Genomic DNA, 12,232 nt, shown 5'->3' on the forward strand with positions numbered 1-12,232 from the left:
AAAAAAGAAAGAAGAATTACCCTAGTGTTACGCTTCCTAGTCGTTTTTAGTTGTTCTTGTTCCTCTCTCCTTCCAACGCAACTACGTTGCAAAGCCAAGAATTAGAAAGCTGAAGAGAAGAACTTCTTCACAACCAAAGTCAATTAAAACCTTATATCAAAATCATATCATATCAAATATCAATTTTTTTTTTAATAATATGTTTTCCATTTTTTTGATTGACACTGTAATTTCCTCTTCTTCCACGCAACCATAAGAAACAAAATTAAAAAGAAAACCCTTTCTCTTCTTCTTCTCTTTTTCCTTTCTTTGTCTTCTTCAATCACCGCTTGGTTTCATTCAATCACCTTCCAAACTTGTCTCATCCTTTCAATTCTTCAGCTTTCACTGCCCTTTTCCGCCTTTCAATTTCATTTACCTATTTGGGTATCCCTAAATTCTTTTTATCCAACAACACTTTCCCCATGTCCACCTCTTAGTTCAAGGTAAATTCCTTTCCCTCTTTATATGCATAAATTTCTGTTTTTTAAATCATGGTGTTGCTCAAAAGCACAGCCTTTTCATGTTTTGCTCAGTTTCCTGTGGTTTTACGTTATACTGAATAAAGGGTTTGCGAATGATTCAGGAAGATTGTTAATTTTGTTTCTTGCGTTTCACAATTATTGTTTTTTATGCGTTTTTTGTTTAGTGGAATTATGTTTTGCTGCCAAGACTAGTTCTCTTTTATTTTATTTATTTATTTTAACTGGTTTAGCTCTGCTTACTAGTGTTTAAAGGTGTATATAGAATTTGTCCCTTTGTGTAGTGATCATTCATGATATGTGCAAATGCAATGCATTGTCTTTTGATGCTGTGTCTCACTTAAACGCCTCACTGTATTGGATTATTTGGCTTAATTTTGATGCTCTGTGACTTAGGCTTAGCTATTACTTATTCGGGGATTTTAGTTTCATGCTAAGACAAGAAGGTTTATAATCCTTCCTATATGCAATGCCTTTCCAAATGGGGAAAAAAGGACAAATCTTCTTGTAGCATGTCCACGGCTGATGAGGTCGGAAACTTTATCTGTTTCTTGTCGATTAGTTTGGACATGATCCTATGCATTCGGGCCGTACATTCGTGTGCCATGTTTTATGGTTTTTTTCTGCACATTCAGTCCATTGTGTTATGTGCTGTTATAGATATGTTATACTAGTGCGGAAATTGCTTTGAGGTAGTTTATGATAAATGCATTCTTTCGTAAGCATAGATGCCATTGACAACATCTTTTATGGAGCTGATTGAAGCCGATGATATAACAGCTTAGTCCTTAAGGAGTTTTACCATTTTTCTTGAGTTACTAATTTATTTTGTGCTCTTTGAACTTGTGTTGGGTGTCTGAATAGGACAACTGCATTAGCAGCAGCCCACACTCATAAATTTTTGTAATGCTTGTTCAATTTGTAGCTTAGAATGCTAAATTATGACATAGTATCTCGTAATTTTCTATTTTTGTGCTGTCTCTGGAAGATAAGATACTAATTCTGATTTTGTAATGTTTGTAGAATTTACCATTTAGGTATTTGGGGCATGGACTGGCTGTTTATGCCCGCCTTCCGTGTCTGTGAACAATGTTTGGCAGACAAAGAGATGCAAGTTCTTTCAGTATCTTCAAATGGAAAAATAAAGGTAAATCATCAGTAACAGAAGGTTTACTTCAGGATGTTCCACCAGAGGTCGAATTGTCTGATTATAGAAGGTTACCGAGTCCAGGCAGTGAAAGCCCTTCAGGGCTTCTTAATGGCGAGAGCCTAAATGTTGAACCGATCGCTGATTTGGATCTCTTCTTTGAAAGGCTTTACAGCTACTACTGTGAAAAGGGGCTTTGGTGCATCATTACAAAGTGGATTGTTGAACTTCTTAGTCTAGGATTCACCATATGCTTTTCAGGATTCTTTTTGCTATATGTTGATTGGAATGGGCTCCGTAATGCGAAATGTGGGATGGATGCAGTTGAATCCGGAATGAAGCCCTGTGATCTTTCTAAAGAAGCTCTTAATAGACACCCTTTAACCCCGCTAACGCTGACGAAAGTTATCATTGTTGGATACCTAGGAATATTTTCTATATATTGGATATTCTGCTTCTTGAGGTTCTTTGCTCAACTAAAGGATGTTCTGGAAATCCGACAGTTTTACTATGATAGGTAAGTATGAACTATAAACAGTTAAATGTATTTGAAGGAAGTGATCACTTTTGCATTAATGAAATATTTCTAATTTTGCCTAATTACTGTGATTTTATGTAGTCTTCATGTTACCGACAATGAAATTCAAACCATGCCATGGGCTACGATTATTGAAAAGGTTGTTCTGGTGCAAAGTTCACGACAGCTGTGTGTCGTAAAGGATCTTTCTGCTCATGACATGGTGATGAGGTTGATGCGGAAGGAGAACTACTTGATTGGAATGCTTAACAAGGGTGTGCTTGCTTTTCCAATCTCTCAATGGGTCCCCGGTGCTGGTCCTAAAGTGAAATCTGATCCAAATGGAATAGAGCATCGTCTAATACTAACCAAGACCCTAGAGTGGACTTTGAATTGGTGCATACTGCAAAGCATGTTTGATAGGTAAATATTATATGCATATCCTTTTGTTGTATAAGCAGTGTATTCCATATCAGTCAGTTGTGTGTGTATACAACAGAAGATTAGGGGTCCTCACGAAGAAACTATTGATACCACAACTTGTTAATACATGGCCTTAAACAAATCCCTGAAAAACCTTAAATCCTTTTTTTTAATCCTTATGTAGAGCTGTAAAATGCCATATATTGCTGTTTACAAACTACACATTAACAGGGTTATCTTTTGCATTCTTAGGGTGCGCTTGGTTTGCGTTTTCATTTTCTGTTTTCATTTTTTAGTGTTTTCTGTTTTCTGGATTTTGTGAAAGAAAAAGTGAAAACAGGAGGTGAAAATAGAAAATAGGATTTTATTGTTTTCACTGTTTTCACTTTTTCATTCACAAAATCCAGAAAACAGATAACACTGAAAATGAAAATAGAAAATGAAAACGCAAACTAAATGTACCCTTATATTTCAATTAAATGTGTTGAATACTTAAATTTCTAATTTAATGGGGTTAACATTTATATGTTTAATTTGGCAAGTAATGAAATTTGTTTTTTGTTGTAATGTCAAAATAGTAAAATTGTGAATGATAGACAGTAGAGCCTAAACAGAGAGAAAGAGATTGGCCTTTTTCGGTTAATGCACTAACCGAAAATGGTTAATGCACTAACTGAAAATGAATAACTCTTTGACCTGAAGTTTGTGTGCTAATTGAATGATACTTCTCTAACCTATTTGACACTATTCTATTTTAATAACTGTTAAACCGTATTCTCTTTAGCTAAAATGCTTTGGATACTCATGGTTCGCGTTATAATTTTCATTATATCAATATATCATTTATGTGGCGATATATTTAAGTGATTTATATGAGGGTGTTCATTTTATCATTTCATTTTTAATTAATGTTTTCTTCTTTGAACATGCTTTCTCCACAGAAACTTTTACGTCCGAAGGGATTTTGTGTCGAATCCAAGGACATTAAGGAAGAGGCTTACGGTTGTGGGGCTTGCAATGCTTTTCCTTTCTCCATTTCTTGTCATATTCATGCTAGTATATCTCTTCCTAAGGCATGCTGAACAATTTTATAATCACCCAAGTACAGCTTCATCTCGAAGATGGTCAAATTTGTCAAGGTGGATCTTTAGGGAATTCAATGAGGTATCATCATTATGTTCTTGAGCCTTTCCTTTCCCTGGGTCTTTTACCTTTTGCATGAGAGCCATGTTAGTATCTTTAAATAAAAGAATTATGCTAGTCACCAAAAATATAAAATAAAATAAAATAGTACTAGCAAAGGTGAACAGAATAATCCTTATTGAATGGTAATCAACTATTACTCATAGGAATACGATATTTTTCTCGATTTGGCATGTGTGTCATTGCATGCATTTTGAATATGGTAAAAAATTTGCAATCTTGCATTCATGATATATTATTACTTGTTTGGAATTCATATTCTGTACAGCTATCACTAGCTTTGTAGTGATAGGTTCTTGTTACGATTCTGGTCATAATGTCCCTTGTATTTTCTCTTGCTTTTGTGCTCAAGATTAACAATAATACATGTTATAGGTGGAACATTTCTTCAAGCATCGGATTAATAGCAGTGTAGTACATGCTTCTGATTATCTGAAGCAGTTTCCTACGCCTATCATATCCATCATTGCAAAATTCATCTCTTTTGTATCCGGTGGCTTTGCTGCAATCCTTATCATCATCGCTTTCCTGGACGAGTCTCTGCTCGAGGGTCATGTAAGTATTACTCTCTGCATTTGCTGATGCTAAGATACAAACATGCCAGGACAGTGATTAATAATAACTTTCTTAACGTTTAATCTCATCTCAAAACATAAAAACAATGCAGATATTTGGTCGGAACTTGTTTTGGTATGCTGCTGTTTTTGGAACTATAACTGCCATTAGCCGGGCTGCAATTTCGAATGAGCTTCTGGTCTTAGACCCCGAAGGAGCAATGTCTATGGTAGTTCATCATACACATTATATGCCAAAGAGATGGCGTGGCAAAGAAAGTACTGAAATGGTTCGAATTGAGTTCGAAACCTTATTCCAGGTACTCTCTAGCTATACCGATCCTTCTATGTTATTTTTTGTTTACACTATTGCATAGGTTTTAATGCCGCTTCTAATGATACCATGTTTTTTCTTATGTGATGCAGTATACTGGGATGATGTTACTCGAGGAGATGGCTTCAATTTTCCTCACTCCATACTTACTTCTGTTCGTTGTTCCGAAGGTCATTGTCATATTTATTTAGACATATTTACTAATTATGCCATGTAATATATAATATATTAACTTTTTTTTTTCAATTTGCAGCGAGTTGATGATATATTGCAGTTCATTCAAGACTTCACTGTGGATGTTGAAGGTGTTGGTCATGTTTGCAGGTTAGCTAACTATAAATTTATTCTTTTTCGGTTTGGATCCTCTCTTCTTTGGACTTAGGAAGACAATATTAACTATGTTTTGTTGTATGATATTGTCACAGTTTCAGCGTCTTCAATTTTCAAGAGCATGGAAACAGTAGTTATGGTTCCCCTTACAATGCGCCTCGCAGCCGGAGGAGTTCTCAGGGCAAGATGGAGAAATCATTTTTGAGGTATGTTCATGACCAAATTCATGTAGAAGCATTTCACATAAATTTGAATCTAACTTTAGGAAACATTCCATGTGATAAATTTCCAATACATCTTCTATGTGAGGGGGAGCCTTGGAGCAACTGTTGAGTTGTCTCCGTGTGACCTTAAGGTCACGGGTTCAAGCCGTAGAAACAATCACTGATGTGATTATCAAGTTAGGCTGCGTACATTACACCCTTTGGATACGGCCCTTCCCTGGACACTATTAACGCGAGATGCTTGTTCACTGGCTGCCCTTCTATCTGAAAAGTCCTTGACTGTTTTGATAAACCGACTTTCATTCTTGCATAAATTAATATTCGTAAACTTAACCGTGTCATTGCAGCTTTCAGAGTAGTTACCCTTCATGGGAACCAAATGCTGAAGGGAAGCAAGTCTTGCTAAATCTGAAAACCTTCAGAGAACAAAAGTTACATGGACACGGACACGGACAAGGACACGGATACGGAGACAGGGACATATATTCCCCTCCTAGAACATGGAGATGTAGCCCTAACTTTGGAAGCAATGGAGACAGAAACAGGTTTGTGTCCCGGGATATGCCGTTTGCAACCGGCAATCATTTAGGTTCGTTGTGGCTGATCGAGTCTAATCCAAACAACCATCCCTATCTTCTCGATTGGTACTATGCTTCTCAACCACATGGCGTGACATCGAGGGATATTCAGGACGATCCATTTGAAGTAACCGAGCATCATCCCGGAAATTGGATGGCTTCCAACACGACACAAAACGAACCTGGCTACGAACATTACTTGAATGACTTTTGTGACGATCGAGCCACTTCTCATCTCGGGGCTTCCACTTCAGCTCCCATCTTTAAGGAAAGCCTGATTGAGGATCGAAATGCGAACAATCTGCTGCCCACGACACGGAGCCATTGGTGGGCTAGAAGCCGTCAGGGGCAGGGCGGCCAAGGTCAAACAAGCTTCTTCGAGCCTCCGGATTTCAATCACCAAAATGCTTTTAATTACCATGACAGATTTTCTGATAGAGGGTCAGAGGGTCAAGATGAAGAAGAACAACAAAACTTGCACTGGAGAGATTATAATCACCAACTCTCAAGAACAGCACTCATAGATGACTTAGAAGCAGGAGCGATGAATCTTCATTTTGATGATATTTATAGCGCACCTCCAGAAAATCACACTATAAATCCAAACATTTCTAGAAGCTTTTGAGTGAAGGCTTTGTCATTTCATTGTTCTCTCTTTCAAAATAATTGTCGTTTTGACTAAATTAGGACATGCAAAAATCAATGTATTTGGATACGTCACGGCTCAATCGAATTTTTTCTTCTTTTCAAAATTTTGTGAAGGAAAACCAGATAACAGTGGAAACATAATTTCATTGTTTTCATTTGTTTTTTATTTTTCCTTGGACAAAATTTTGAAAATGAAAATAGAAACCAATTAATATAACAATTTAGTCGAAGCGGCATTTATTTATTGGTAGAAACTTACATACAGTTGTTTTTATATGAAGTTGATAGTCGAGAAACGGTAGATGACAATTTAGTCAAATTATTTATTGGTTTTTGACTACCAACTTCATATGAATACAACTGCATGTGAGTGTTAACCTTGTTTATTTTGAAAAATAGAGGAATGTTTGTTTGGGAGGTTCTGCTTTCCAAGCACTGTAAATCCAAAGTTCTTATGGTTTGTTCCTTTCCATGTCATGATTGCCTTTCTTTGTTTACCAGTATGCAAATTAGAAACAATATTCTTTGATGTAAATAGATTCATTGGAATTTGAAGATTAATTAGATTGTATTGCAGTGTTGGAATTTGGAAGGACCAAGAGTGAACCTACAAGGGTTTGTTTTTAACTTTTTATACTTCTAAGGCGACCTTTCAGGTTTTAACTTTTAAAGAATCCAAAAATTTTAAAAAAGGTATAGTGTTTTAAAATATTTGAAATTTTGAATATATTATGCATGCATTTAATGAAGAAAAGAATTTTTGAAAATTTTATAATTGAAGTAAGTTTAACAAGAGTCTTTAGGAAAATTTTATAATTTTTTTTATAAATTATGATTTGGCCCCTTGAATTTGTAAAAATTAATTTTTGATATTTACTAAAAAGTGCATGTCTATTTTTTTTGGTGATTAGGATTAATTATAATAGAGAAATATTAGGTGATATATATATATATATAGGTGACCTTACACTCATGAAATTTTTTATTATTATACTGCGATATAGTTTGATTATTTCACCATAAAATATTTGATTATTTTTATGTTTGAATACTCTACGAAACAACACTTGTGAAACATATATAAATATTCATAAATATGTGATGATTAATTTAAAACATTTATAAAGCATTTTTTTATTACATTTAATCATTTATACATAATTTATCTGCAACATTGTTTTTCATATTAAGTGCTTCAAAAATGTTGCCTGCATACATCAAGATATTTAGTTCTCGAACTTTTTATGATTAATTTAAAAATAATATTTCAACTTGTTAGGGGTTATTAATTTATTATATTGCCCATAAAGAGTGTAAAGACATGTTGAAGTTTAAACTTTATAGAAGAAAATAAATTACGATAAAATACATTAGTTGTTATTTTAGCGACTAATTTTAATGTAAGAATAATATTTTTGTATTTTTTTATTTAAGTTAACTTTTATATAATTATATAAAAATAATTTATATTATTAAAATAAAATATATAAAATTGGTTTCAAATTTATTTTAAGATTATATTATTTTTTCACATTTTTTAATAAATTAATATACGACGTCGTTTGAGACACTTGAGTTTTGATGATTCTGATCAATGGAGGGTTTTGCAAAGGTTTAACAGTATCAACCAAACAGCACAAAGCGATTTGATTCACCATCAACAGAAAACATGAGAAAGGTCTCGAATTCAATCGCGTTCTTCTCTCTTCTCACTCGTCGCAGATCAACTTCCTTGTCTTCTTCTCTCGTTCCCAAAACACGCACTTCAAATTCACTCTTCAACAACAACCAATGCACGAATCGCCACCAATTTCTCGCCGAAAAAAACGATTTTATCGCCATCCCATTTCGAAACACGAGCACTCTCGTCGAGAGGACCTCTCAGGTGCCCTCAAGGCAGCGAAAAAGCATGGAAAAATCGAACCTTGAAGAGGCTTTTGAGTCAGCAGAGACCTCATCGGAAATGGTGAAAATTTTCAACGAAATGGAACGTGTTTTTGAAGAGAGAGAGCTTGGTTTGGCTTCTTTGAAGATTGGTCTAAAACTTGAACAAGAAGGTGAGGACCCTGAAAAAGCTCTTTCTTTTGCTCATAGGGCATTAAAGGCTTTGGATAGTGATGATAGTGATAACAAACCTAAATTGACTGTTGCAATGGCATTGCAGTTGTTGGGGTCTGTTAATTTTGGATTGAAAAGGTTTGCTGATAGTTTAGGATACCTTAACAGGGCTAATAGGGTTTTGGGTAGGTTGCAAGTTGAGGGTTTTGCTAGCGTTGACGATGTTAGGCCGGTGCTTCATGCGGTTCAGCTCGAGCTGGCGAATGTTAAGAATGCCATGGGGAGGAGGGAGGAGGCACTTGAGAATCTTAGGAAGTGTTTGGAGATTAAGGAGGAGACTTTTGAGGAAGATGCAGTGGAATTGGGGAAGGCGAATCGCGAAATGGCGGAGGCTTATGTCGCGGTTTTGAACTTCAAGGAGGCACTGCAGTATTGTACGAAGGCGCTGGAGATACATGAGAAGCACTTGGGGAGGAATTCGGTTGAGGTTGCACGCGATAGGAAGCTTCTTGGGATTATTTATAGTGGGTTGGATGAGCACGAGAAGGCGCTGGAGCAGAATGTCTGGGCGCAGAGGGTTTTGAAGAATTGGAACCTTAATGATGATTTGTTGCGCGCTGAAATTGATGCTGCGAATATGATGATTGCTTTAGGGAGGTATGATGAGGCCGTCGGTGCCTTGACGAATGTTGTTCAGCAGACGGACAAGGACAGTGAGACCAGAGCACTTGTGCTCTTGTCGATGGCAAAGGCGTTATGCAATCAGGAGAAGTTCACAGACTGCAAGAAATGTTTGGAGATTTGTCTTGGGATTCTTGACAAAAGAGAAAGGATATCTCCTGTGGAAGTTGCTGAGGCATACTCGGAGATATCAATGCTGTATGAAACCATGAACCAGTTTGAAACAGCAATTTCCTTGCTGAAGAGGGCACTTGCTTTGCTCGAGAAGCTCCCACAAGAGCAGCACTCTGAGGGAAGTATCTCCGCCAGAATAGGGTGGTTACTCTTGCTGACTGGTAAGGTGGAGCAGGCTATTCCTTGTTTGGAAAGTGCTGCCGAAAGATTGAAAGACAGCTTTGGTCCAAAGCATTTTGGAGTCGGTTATATTTACAACAATTTGGGAGCAGCATATTTAGAGTTGGATAGACCCCAGTCTGCTGCACAGATGTTTGCAGTTGCGAAGGACATCATGGATGTAGCCCTTGGTCCGCACCATGTAGATGCAATTGAAGCATGCCAGAACCTCTCAAAGGCTTATGGTGAGATGGGAAGGTATGAATGACATTCTTGGTTAGATGTCATATCTTTATACTTGTTATCTTGTGTTTTCGGTTGTGAGAACATCTTGTTTTGGGTGACTTACTATAATATATAATATATGTGATCTTATTACTTGTATTGGTCCAAAGTCTAAATAGTGTGCTGACCAGAGTCCATTGAAACTGTTTCTACGAATTTCTTGGATGGCTGAGTTCTCATGCATATGAGTGTACAATAGTTAATGTGTCTCCATGTGTTTTCTCATTATCTTTATATATGCTGTTTTGAAGCAAAAGTTAGTAATGAATAGTTCTTCTCTCTCATATGTAGTTCTTATCAGCTATAAAGTAAATGACGTCACTGCATATATGATAATGACGGGATGTATTGGCATGTAGTCGACTCCACTTAGTGGGATAAGATTCTGTTGTTGTTGTTGTACATGGCTATCCTCATTTCAATACTTGGTTGCACAGCATGGAATTGTATTCTTCAAATATTTGATGAAATTTAAGGGAGTCTAAAGATAAAGATAAAATCCTTGTTTCAATTCCCATGTACTATTTGGTTTAGAGACTTTGGGTGGCAACGGATTTTAAGTCTTCCCATGTGCTGCTATGGTCCAGATGTCTATTAAATCCATCCTCACCAAAACTTCCGCTATCAAATTTGATTCTTCTTGATCTTTCTGGCCCTTTATCATTTCTATGTCTTTCTCTATCATTTCTATGTCTTTCTCTTAGTTTTTGAGATTTTTCTCTGACTGAGACCTCCAGAACAAGCAAACGCACTCTGTCCCAAAACCGTGCTTGTCACGAAAGTTTTGAGGCAATTTCTTCGTTTGCGACAGTAACACGACTTCCTTAATATAAATTCTGGAAGTTGCTTCTCAACAGACTCGCCCGTGTGATCTTTACTCGATGGATGATCTCATCGGGCACATTGTTGAACTACACATTTATGTCATGGTTTTTGACAACTGATAATTGATTCCATACTGTTTTTTAAATAAAATTTTATCTTGAAATTGCAGCTATGGCATTGCAATCGAATTTCAACAGCAAGTTATCGATGCGTGGGAAAACCACGGAGGAAGTGCAGAAGAAGAACTTCGGGAAGCCCACCGGCTTCTTGAGCAACTAAAGAGAAAAGCGCGAGGCACATCTGTCACCGAGTCTCCTACGAAGGCTTTGCCCTTACCTCATTCACCAGCTGCTTCCAGGAGCTCCCAATCCGGAATGCCATTACATCGATCCGGGAAAGCATAGCAGACTTCATGTTTTCACATTGCCACTGCATATGCCAAGGAGTTTCTATAGGATTGGCATTTAGAAACTCATTGCTGGTTTTGAAGTTTTCTTACAGGTTTTATAGGTAATTACTGTAACTTAGCTGTAGTCATATCTTGATCATTTTATTCAGAATTCTTTTTTATTTTTTTCCTTCAAATAATATAATAACAATACTACTTCCGTTATTTGTTTGTGTCCCTTATTATTTGCTAGCAAGCACCAATATATCTTTGTGCTTTCTTATGGATTGATGATTGTTCACCTTTGGAGAGAAAGTAAGAAAATTGTTCTTTTTCCAGCTGTAGTAGATGTTGTAAAGCCACATCAATAAGGCAGTGTTTGTGTTGGGACTGAGATTTAGTATTGTGTTTGATGGTCAGAGATTGGAACTAAAATTTCAGTCTCTTTAAGTATCTTCAAACTGAAATTTCTGAGACTAAAACCTGAAATTTTAATAACATTTTTTTAAAAAAAATATTTTTATTTAATTTTTTAAATTTCAAATTTATCCTACCCATCAATCTTCATAGTTATCTTAAACCGAATATGATACTTTGACATAATTCAGGCTAGTACATTTTACATCAAACATAATACAAAAAGTTAATTTAGTCCCTATCTCTCAAAGTAATCACTAAGCTAAGTATTTAAACTACTAATTTAGTACGGTTGTTATTTAAAGACTAATGTTGCAAGAACTTAGAGTTAGAAAAAGAGTAACAAGACATTTATCTTTATTTGTGTTATTTTAATTTTATTAAAAATTTGATGATCATGTTATTTGTAATTTTATGCTGGATTTTAAAGATTTTATTGTTTTTAATTTGAATTTAGTTTTTTAGTTTTGTATTTTTTATTTTATTAATTTGTATGAAATATGGAATGATTGAATTTTATATTTGCTTGAAAAATTTTTATTTTTCTACAGATAAAGTCGGGTTGAGAATTTTAGGGTGCGGGTAGAGTTAGGGTTGATAGTAGGGGTGGCAATGGGTAGGGTAGAGTAGGGTTGAAGTCAACCCTAACCCTACTTGCGGGTTGAGAATTTTATATAAACTCAACCCTACCTTACCCGTGGATTGAGAATATCTCAACCCTAACCCTATCCATTCTTAACCCGCGGATACTTGACCCTACCCGCGG

At 36.0% G+C, this 12,232-nt stretch overlaps 2 protein-coding genes across 2 annotated transcripts; both read left to right on the plus strand.

The window, feature by feature from the left end:
- Window positions 1-7,080, plus strand: LOC112727028 (autophagy-related protein 9). The gene is made up of 10 exons (XM_025776623.3): window positions 1-485; window positions 1,545-2,185; window positions 2,288-2,608; window positions 3,550-3,772; window positions 4,187-4,366; window positions 4,479-4,685; window positions 4,792-4,869; window positions 4,953-5,023; window positions 5,125-5,235; window positions 5,601-7,080. The coding sequence occupies exons 2-10, from the start codon at window positions 1,611-1,613 to the stop codon at window positions 6,454-6,456; spliced, it is 2,622 nt and encodes an 873-aa protein (XP_025632408.1). The 5' UTR covers window positions 1-485; window positions 1,545-1,610; the 3' UTR covers window positions 6,457-7,080.
- Window positions 7,081-8,048: 968 nt separating this feature from the next.
- On the plus strand, window positions 8,049-11,274 carry LOC112727029 (protein KINESIN LIGHT CHAIN-RELATED 2). The gene is made up of 2 exons (XM_025776625.3): window positions 8,049-9,809; window positions 10,831-11,274. Exons 1-2 carry the CDS (start codon window positions 8,149-8,151, stop codon window positions 11,063-11,065), a joined length of 1,896 nt encoding a protein of 631 aa, XP_025632410.1. The 5' UTR covers window positions 8,049-8,148; the 3' UTR covers window positions 11,066-11,274.
- The last annotated feature ends 958 nt before the right edge of the window (window positions 11,275-12,232 follow it).

This window comes from Arachis hypogaea, chromosome 12, assembly GCF_003086295.3.
Source record: "Arachis hypogaea cultivar Tifrunner chromosome 12, arahy.Tifrunner.gnm2.J5K5, whole genome shotgun sequence".
NCBI classification, from domain to species: domain Eukaryota; kingdom Viridiplantae; phylum Streptophyta; class Magnoliopsida; order Fabales; family Fabaceae; genus Arachis; species Arachis hypogaea.